The sequence below is a fragment of the Neoarius graeffei genome, chromosome 23 (assembly GCF_027579695.1).
Source record: "Neoarius graeffei isolate fNeoGra1 chromosome 23, fNeoGra1.pri, whole genome shotgun sequence".
Lineage (NCBI taxonomy): Eukaryota > Metazoa > Chordata > Actinopteri > Siluriformes > Ariidae > Neoarius > Neoarius graeffei.
Window position 1 is genome coordinate 48,911,144 of NC_083591.1, and position 9,742 is coordinate 48,920,885.

At 39.9% G+C, this 9,742-nt stretch overlaps 1 protein-coding gene across 2 annotated transcripts; it reads right to left on the reverse strand.

Annotated features, from left to right (window-relative positions):
• Positions 1-3,948: 3,948 nt before the first annotated feature.
• nmrk2 (nicotinamide riboside kinase 2) lies at positions 3,949-6,490 on the reverse strand. 2 transcript variants are annotated; one of them, XM_060905376.1, is made up of 8 exons: positions 6,358-6,490; positions 6,146-6,236; positions 5,253-5,301; positions 4,800-4,974; positions 4,643-4,714; positions 4,441-4,547; positions 4,271-4,356; positions 3,949-4,161 (listed from the first exon to the last, which is right to left on the reverse strand). In XM_060905376.1, exons 1-7 carry the CDS (start codon positions 6,381-6,383, stop codon positions 4,271-4,273), a joined length of 606 nt encoding a protein of 201 aa, XP_060761359.1. In that variant the 5' UTR covers positions 6,384-6,490; the 3' UTR covers positions 3,949-4,161. The 2 variants fall into 2 exon arrangements, with proteins under 2 accessions (XP_060761359.1, XP_060761360.1); XM_060905377.1 differs by lacking the exons at positions 5,253-5,301; positions 6,358-6,490.
• Positions 6,491-9,742: the final 3,252 nt, after the last annotated feature.

Genomic DNA, 9,742 nt, shown 5'->3' on the forward strand with positions numbered 1-9,742 from the left:
GGACTGTGGGGGAAACCGGAGCACCCGGAGGAAACCCACACGGACACAGGGAGAACATGCAAAGTCCGCACAGAAAGGCCCTCGCCGGCCCCGGGGCTCGAACCCGGACCTTCTTGCTGTGAGGTGACAGCGCTAATCACTACACCACCGTGCCGCCCAGAGTCGGTTACTATATGCAATAAATTAATCTAAAATATATTGAGTTATCTTGATAAAGCACTGAGAAATGTGTAGGCTTAGACAGTAATTATGTCACATTAATCCCTTAAACTCCCAGGGCCCATTAGTGACAGTAGTTTAGAATAATCTTAAAGAACTGAATAATAATTATGTTATAATAATGATAATGCAATAATTAAGTTAAATCAGGCAATCGTCAGACATTATCCCACCCAAATGAGCTGAGTGTAGTTGGGAGATCAGTGGTGATTATTTCCTTTGGCAGTGTAAGCTTACTGTTATGTCTCTGCTCTAGTGTTTGGAATGTTGTAAGTTTACATCCCAGGACACTAAAAGATAGGCACTGGTTGGGATCAAGCCGCTAACCTCCAACAGCTCAGTTCTGTGCTTGAATTCCTCCTTAGTTGTAAATCAATGTGGGCAAAAGTACCAAATATATAAAGTACTCTGCAAACATCTTGGCTTATACTTTCATAAGTAAAGAAATGAAACATTTAAACATATTAAAAACAGTATAATGAGTTGTACAAAAAGTAAAAACCCAAAGTTTAGCTTTAAAACTGCATCAGTTCTTTGTCATGAGGTTTGATAAGGAAATTGGCTGGAATGTTTTTCCTGTATCTCATCTCATTATCTCTAGCCGCTTTATCCTGTTCTACAGAGTCGCAGGCAAGCTGGAGCCTATCCCAGCTGACTACGGGCGAAAGGCGGGGTACACCCTGGACAAGTCGCCAGGTCATCACAGGGCTGACACATAGACACAGACAACCATTCACACTCACATTCACACCTACGGTCAATTTAGAGTCACCAGTTAACCTAACCTGCATGTCTTTGGACTGTGGGGGAAACCGGAGCACCCGGAGGAAACCCACGCGGACACGGGGAGAACATGCAAACTCCACACAGAAAGGCCCTCGCCGGCCACGGGGCTCGAACCCGGACCTTCTTGCTGTGAGGTGACAACGCTAACCACTACACCACCGCGCCGCCGCCCTGTTTTTCCTGTATCTTAGAGAATTTAACATACAGTTCCTATGGTGACTTTACATACACTATTACTCCATCCATCCATCATCTGTAACCACTTATCCTGTGCAGGGTCGCAGGCAAGCTGGAGCCTATCCCAGCTGACTATGGGCGAGAGGCGGGGTACACCCTGGACAAGTCACCAGGTCATCACATAGAGACAAACAACTATTCACACTCATATTCACACCTACGGTCAATTTAGAGCCACTGATTAGCCTAACCTGCATGTCTTTGGACGGTGGGGGAAACCAGAGCACCTGGAGGAAACCCACAGAGACACGGGGAGAACATGTAAACTCCACACAGAAAGGCCCTCATCAGCCGCTGGGCTCAAACCCAGGACCTTCCTTCTGTGAGGCAATAGTGCTAACCACTACACCACCGTGCTGCCCATACTATTACTCTATTACTCTATTATTTTAAATGTTACTGACTTACTTTAATAACATATAAGTGTTTCTCTGTATTTTTCATTTTTGAAGTATGAACAGTTAGAAGTTGTCCTGTAATATACAGTATTGGTGACCTGCCCTGAGTGTACCCTGTCTCTCACTCAGAGTCAGCTGGGATTGGCTCCAGCGTCACCGCAATGATTGCCAATCCTTAATGGATAAGTGCTATAGATAATGGATGGATGGATGGATGGATGGATGGATGGAAAAGTTTGAAGTCTTTAATTTAGTCTTTTCTACTGACAGGAATGTAGATTTTATTCTTTTAAAAAGGGGGAGAGGGGCATGACATTGACTTACAGTCGTGTCCCCATGTAGTTATCTTCGGTGTGTCCCACCAGATGACCTCTACTGAAAAAAAAGGCGTAAGGTTTGCATCTGTTGTAGCTCATAGTCAAATACTTTTACACTGGAAATCCCCCAATCCCCCATCTGAACATGCCTGGCTCATAGATGTAATGTAATTTATGAAATTAGAAAAAGCTAAGTATACAATCACTGCCTGTGCACAGATTCTTTCAATCATGACAACCTCTGATCTCATATTTTGGTAAGATTCTGCCTATATTTATATCATGAATGAATGTACAGGATATAATTCCTTGCCACTTGTACAGTATCTTAATCCTTAGTGAATACTGTCTATAATACTGTATGCTAGTTGTAGTTCTGTTATTAATGACTAATGAAGGTTGGGGTTCATTATTATTTTTCTGTTTAACTTCTGTCATGGTTATTATTTTTAAAAATATGAGAGAGGTTTTTTTCACAGTATTGTATGTTAATAAAAAAAAAAGAAGACAGGGACAAGGATAGAACTGACCCTCAGTAGCCTGCCCCTTTACATGACTCTACATGGTAAAGTGCTTTACCTGATTCTCATTATATAAAAGGCTCATGACGATAAACTTGACCTTCTCCTGCCACCTGAATCCTTTCATACCAAAATTGGGGATAATTTGATCGAGAGATGAACTATTAGTGAACCTTTTTTCCCCTCTCGCTGTCTGTGGCGCTGGGAAGAATGCCAGTCTGCTTCTCACCTTTCACCCAGGCAGATCTCGTGAGTTCAGGATGGCACCTCGGTCAGGGGAAGTGGGGTGATAGCGGTGGTGGCAGTGATGGCGGGTGTGCATGTATCTGTGAAAGCGAGGGCAGATATATTTCAAGAGCCCATTCCTAAATATAACCTGCTTCTCTGCTACCCTCCTCCCAGCTGCCCTGAAGTAGGCACTTCAGCTCTCATTACCATGCTCAAGATAAGACGTGCCCTCTTATCAGCTGGTGGAGGCTTTTTATGTCTTTTTTTATCATGTAGGAAAGAGATTTTGTGTCAAAATGAATGAGATTTGATTGAATTTGTATGTAAAATCATTCATAAGTGTTCATACAGCGTATTCACGTTAACATTAGCGATACCTCAAACATATAGATTTAGACTCTTGGCCACTTTAATAGGAACTTGTTCTTGATTCTAAGATTCCTGTTCTTGGCTACAGGACTGGAACCCAGTGTGTTCTTCTGCTGTTGCACGCTGAGATGCTTTTCTGCTCAGTTGTAAAGAATTGCTATGAGTTACTAGATCCTTCCTGGCAGCTCAAACCAATCTGGCCATTTTCCTCTGATCTCTCTTATCAACAAGGTGTTTCCACCCACTCAGTGTTTTTTTGTTTTTCGCACCATTCTGTGTAAACTCTAGAGACTGTTATGTGTGAAAACCTCAGGAGATCAGCGGTTTCTGAAATACTCAAAGCAGTCCATCTGGCTCAAACCAACACCCATGCCACAGTAAAAGAAAGTCACACTTTGAGAACATGATTGTTCTCATTCTGATGTTTGAAGTCAGTGAACATTAATAACTGAAGCTCTTGATTTGTATCTGCTATGATTTTATGCATTGTGCTGCTGTCAAGTGATTGGTTGATTTTAGAGAAATATGGATAAAACAGCAGGTGAATGGGTATTCCTAATAAAGTGGCCAGTCGTTGAGTGTACATTCCTTGCTCTTGTAACTACATACCTTTCATATCAATCCCACTATTTTTAAAGCTGTAATCAGTCGTAACCTCTTCCAGCTATGACATTTACAAGATGTTAAGAGTGATTCATCATATGCATGTACTGTTGGTGTATATGCGATCTTTTTTGTGATGTTTCCAAGACAAAGAATAAAAACACAACAAGGAAATCCAATGTCTTTTTCATTGTAAGTGTTTTTTTTGTTTGTTTGTTTGTTTGTTTACAAGTCATGTTAAAAGTCAACAGCTACCCATGCTATACAGCCATTCATCTCTACTCCAGCAGCCGTAGATGCTTTATATATATATATAAAAGAAAAACTACATATAATAGAGCAATACAAAATCGTTGGCATGTCTAAAACAAGTAATTTTGCATTATGATATTTACAAAGTTCATATTCCAGGGTAGAACTGATTTTCTCTTAAGTTACTATTTACAGTTCTGTACACGAGCAACTCCAGGTGGTTTAGCGATGCTGGAAATGAAAACAGAAAAGAAAACGGTGGTTAAGAATGGAAAGAAATTAAATTGTACAGAATAATAATAATAAAAAACCCCAAATGAATCAAGAATCAGAGCTTCACCTATAACTTATTCAGCAGGGTGTTCTGGAGGTCCTCGTAAACCTGGTTGTAGAGCTCATCCTTCAATTTTGTACCGTCAAGATATTCTGTAGGTACAACATATTAAAAGATCAATGTTAACTATGGATTACTGATGCCCGTTTATATCTGCTGATTGACTAATCACTTACGAATAGGTATGCAGTTGCTCTCCATCTCTTTCCTGTGTTTCAAGTACATGGGCCAGACGTGACCGTCAAACAGACCGGGAGGGTCAGGAACGGTGTAAGTTCTTGTGCTATGTGTGGAAACAATCAACAAGTCAACAATGAATAGGCAAATTATTAACCCAAATTTCTCAACGTGACTGATTTATACTACTGGGAGTCGTACCTTCTTCTTCTCTTGCACTCCTCATATGGAATGGTCACATAGTAGCACTTGTCAATGATTTCAATCAGAGGTCTGTTCAAAGAAAGTTCAAAGCTGTAGCATTTTAACCAAGTCGTGTACTAAAGTGTGCTAAAATGCCCAAGAAATGCAAACCCACTTGTAATTATAGAGCAGAAAGCCCTCCACAATGAGTATGCAGCGCTCTCTCTCAGGATCAGACCCTTCGGTTAAAGGAGACAGGGTCACGCCATGAGAGCGAGCAAACTTCACTGGGTTCTCCATCCAGCCTTTTACAGTGTTCACCATGGCCTCCATGTCCAGGGCTGTGATCACTGCAAGGGGCGACAGACAAACAAAGCACGTCTCATAAACCATGATAATGGCTCTATGAAATAACTTTTTTGCCATCTGTATACTTTTTTATTCTTTCATTTTTTTAGAGAGGTTAATAGTTAATGTTAAGTTAACATTTATAATCAAACAGTATCCATTACAAAGAACTTTTAGGTTCATGTTACAAAAAAAAAAAAGGGTAAACAAATATGGTCATGGAAAGATGAGGAATACTTTACTGTCGTTTATTTTTCCTACAGCCGAAAGCCACTCTTACCATCCCATTGTTTAAAGCCGTCCTCCCCGACCTCTATTTGATCTTGGGGCTGCAATAACAGTGACCAATAAAACATTGCTGCAGATCGCGCACGCAGTGCTGATCCCACCTGGACATACGACGCCAAGCCCTCAGGCTAAACATGGCTGTCTGGTTCAATTCAGTTCAGTTCAGTTCAGTTCACATTATGTCAGGTAATTTGGTTAACTAAACCACAATCAGGCAGTTAGGCCTTGACTGGAAGTTCAGTGGATCGAATATTTAGGTTTACTGAACTGAATTTACATGGGTGTAGAAAGCTCAATGCTCAATTTACTGATTATTCATTATGGTTCTGGATAATAAATGATAAATTTATTTTTAAATGATGGTATAGTACAGTAAATTGGTTTCACTGATAATGAAGAAGAGGTACAAGCAAAATAAATAAATAAACAAATAAACCGTAATTGCTGTGGTGTGTATTGTGTATGCAATGGGTACATCAAGTACTCATTGATACAACCAAAAAAGTGACATAAGTCCAACTCGAACACAAATGAATGTCTTCTACCTCTACATCTATAGAGATATGTGTCTTGTGCGTCTAAGGTTAATCAAGAGGTAAAATCGAGACATCCATTTCAAGTGTGTTTGAGGGTGGCTGTCCAGGAGAACACCAGCATAGGAGTGTAAGAACCACATGGAACGGACAACAAGAAAAACACCCACAAAAACAATACACATATACACAAAATAAAAATCCTACAATCCTCACTCTTTACCTGTATGTTCCTTCTGGTCATCCTACACCACCACGTGGTTTGTGGTTTACAATCATCTCCTAACCTTCACTTCAAATCATTATATACATAAGCAATAAGAGATGGAGCAAAAGTGCACATCGTACATACCTTAAAAAAGTCATCTTGATGTATAACACAACAATTCGGCAAGATCTTCACCAGCCTGTTGGTCAGGGTGGTTTTCCCACCATTGGTCACACTGAAAACAGGAACAAACACTGATTCGTTCATTCAGAATTAATAATTCATTTATTTCATCAGCTCCCTGAACCCCTGCAGTCAATCAATAGAAACAATTCATTCAATCCTGAAACACCAACCCGCCAATTCCAATGATACACTTCATTCTACAGCCTGTAGGATTTCTCTTGGTCTTTAAAAACGACGTGTGAAAACAAAAGTAAGTCGTAGGAATGCTTTTTCTTCGCTCTTTCCTCCTCCTTTCACCCACAATCCCCTCCTCTGTACTATTTCATTGATAGACTTGCCTTTCTTGTGAAATATATAGCCCAGTCTGCTTTGCGTCACTCAGCTCATAGCTCTGCCCCTTGTTTCCGCATAACCAATCATGGTCTATGGAATGTCAGCTCTCGTCCAGTCACAAGCCAGATCGCTGAATTTGCTTGCAGCTGCGCACCTGTTGTCTCTTGTCACACCACGTGGATGGAGACCAAATGAGCCACCGGTCATTAATAACCACACAATGCTATAATGTTTTTTTTCATTTTCTTTTTTTAAGATAAAGCTTTCATGCTAGATATCACGTAATAACTAGAGATACAGTACACGTTGCAGACGTGAGAAAAGGCTTTTGGAGCTTATCAGCTGATAAATGATTTAATATCAGGCACGTTTACATGTAAGCTATGGTTATATGGTCTACACACACACTGTAAAAAAAATCCCGTTGTTTTTACGGAAAAAAACTGGCAGCTGGAGTCACCAGAAAAAATCCGTAAAATATACAGCAAAACGGTAATTGCTTTTACAGCACAGCATGTACATTTTACAGTTTAAAGTAGCAAATATAACAGAAGTCCAGTGTTTTATATGCTGGATTTAACTGTAAAATGTACAAGCTGTACCGTAAAAGCAATTACCGTTTTGCTGTATATTTTACGGATTTTTTCTGGTGACTCCAGCTGCCAGTTTTTTTCCGTAAGAACAACGGGATTTTTGTATGCTGGTTTCAATGATCTACTAGACAGATATTTTTTTGGGGGGGGGCTTTTTTCACCTTTATTGAATAGGACAGTGTAGAGACAGGAAATGAGCTAGAGAGAGACTGGGAAATGACCTTGGGTCAGAATCGAACCCGGGTCCCCAGATTCACGGTATGGCGCCTTAGTCGACTGAGCCACGACAGTGGCCGTTTTTGTATTTTTTTTAACAGGGCAATTATGTAATTTTAACTATCACATTCTGTTTTAGTATTACAGTTTGTCTGTGTTTAAACTACAACAATTTGTAAATTCTACAAAAAAATATGATCAATTCAACATATTCTTACTGTTAAATTAACAGTGGTATTTGGTGAGGAGTTTTACAGTATATTGATGTAAATTACACACTGCTTCATTGTTTTTGTATTTACAGTTTTTTTATGTCATGATTTTACATAAATTTCCTGTTAATTCTACGGACATTTTTTACAGTGCACTATGGGTGTGTGGCACTAAGGCAGTCACACTATAGTGCTACACACACACACGCACACGCACAGACCAGCCATAAAATTAAAACCACTGACAGGTGAAATGAATAATATTGATTATCTCATTACAAAAGCCCCTGTCAAGGGGTGGGATATATTAGGCAGCAAGAGAACAGACATTTCTTGAACTTGATATGCTGAAAGCAGGGAAAATGGGCAAGCAGAAGCATCTGAGCGACTTTGACAAGGGCCAGATTGTGATGGTTAGATGACTGGGTTTGAGCATCTCCAAAATGACACATCTTGTGGCGTGGTCCCCGTATGCTGTGGTTAGTACCTACCAAAAGTGATCCAAGGAAGGACAACCAGTGAACCGGTGATAGGTTCATGGGCGTCAAAAGCTCAATGATTGGGGCATGAAGGCTAGCCCATATGGTCCAATCCCACAAAAGAGCTACTGTAGCACAAACTGCTGTAAAAGTGAATGCTGGCTAAAACAGAAAGAAGAGAAAGGAGACTTGGAACAAGAAGAAACCTTTATTTGTCACATGCACACTTCAAGCACAGTGAAATTCATCCTCTGCATTTAACCCATCTGGGGCAGTGAACACACACCCAGAGCAGTGGGCAGCCATACCAGAAAGCAGTCAGGGGTCCAGTACCTTGCTCAAGGCCACCCCAGCCTAAGGCCACCCCATGTTAACCTAACTGCATGTCTTTGGATTGTGGGGGAAACCAGAGCACCCGGAGGAAACCCACACAGACAATATGCAAACTCCACACAGAAAGGCCCTCGGGGGCCGCTGGGTTCGAACCCAGAACCTTCTTGCTATGAGGTGACCATGCTAACCACTACACCACCGTGCTGCCAAGTTTTCAGCTTTTGTAGATTGTGTGAAATTCATATTGCATTAGATAGTATTTACCTCTTATACCCTTATACCACAACATTAGTTTCTCAGCTTGTCACATATACCATACTGGCCTTTGGGCTTCACTTTTTCTGTCATTATTTTTTGCAGAGAGACATGAGACATTATGGGGAGATATGGGACATTATGTTGGGAGACTTGGGACATAGTGGGGAGACATAGAACAAAAATGAAATGCCTAGATTAATCCTACATATTTAATTTTCATTTATTATCAAAACGTGTAACATATGAACTTTATGAACACACAATGCTGGTACAGCGATAGAAAAATGCCAGTTTACCCAAAACCTGACGAGACCAAACAGTTCCATTCTCAAGAAGGAATGAAATGAGCTTAATCCTCATGCAGGGGCATGCCCACATTTTTAACAAATATTTTAAAACAATTTTATATTTGTAAACCACAAGAAAAAACCGGTAACATGATGAACTGTCCCAACTCTCCCCATCTGGCCATTTTGAAAAAAAAAAATCCTTAAATTTATACCTAACCTGTGATACAGTCACTTGTTCATTGATATCATGGACATTTTAATGTAATATTTCGTGAAAATCAATGCCAATTTAGAGAGAAAGCGAGAAAGGTCAACAAAAGACCTTTCGGACAAAAGACATTTTTATTTAGTGGAGCTAAAATCTGGAATTCTCTACCGAGAGAAATAAGAGAAATCAAATCATATTTTGTATTCTGCGATTTGATTAAGACCTTACAATAAAGTTAGGTTTATTAGGTTAGTTTTTATTGTTATTAGAAATTGATAATTTAGTAAGTTTAGTTTTTCATTTTTAGTTTCATCAATTTGTTTACTTATATTTTTGATCGTTTATTTTGAGAGCCATATGTATTTTATCACATTTTGATATTCTATGCAACTCTTGTTAAATAAAGTTATTCTATTCTATTCTATTCTATTCTATTCTATTCTATTCTATTCAAACCATGGGGGCAGCCAGGATGGATGAGGTCACTAGCTCATCCAAGCGCTCATTTGTTGAAATCTATGAAAAATGGGACCTGTCAACTGGCAGATGTTTGTTCCTGAAACAAAACTATGGATATAGTAGGATTTTACAATGGCGATGTCTGGTTTTACAAAGAACCCCCCCCCCCTGCTG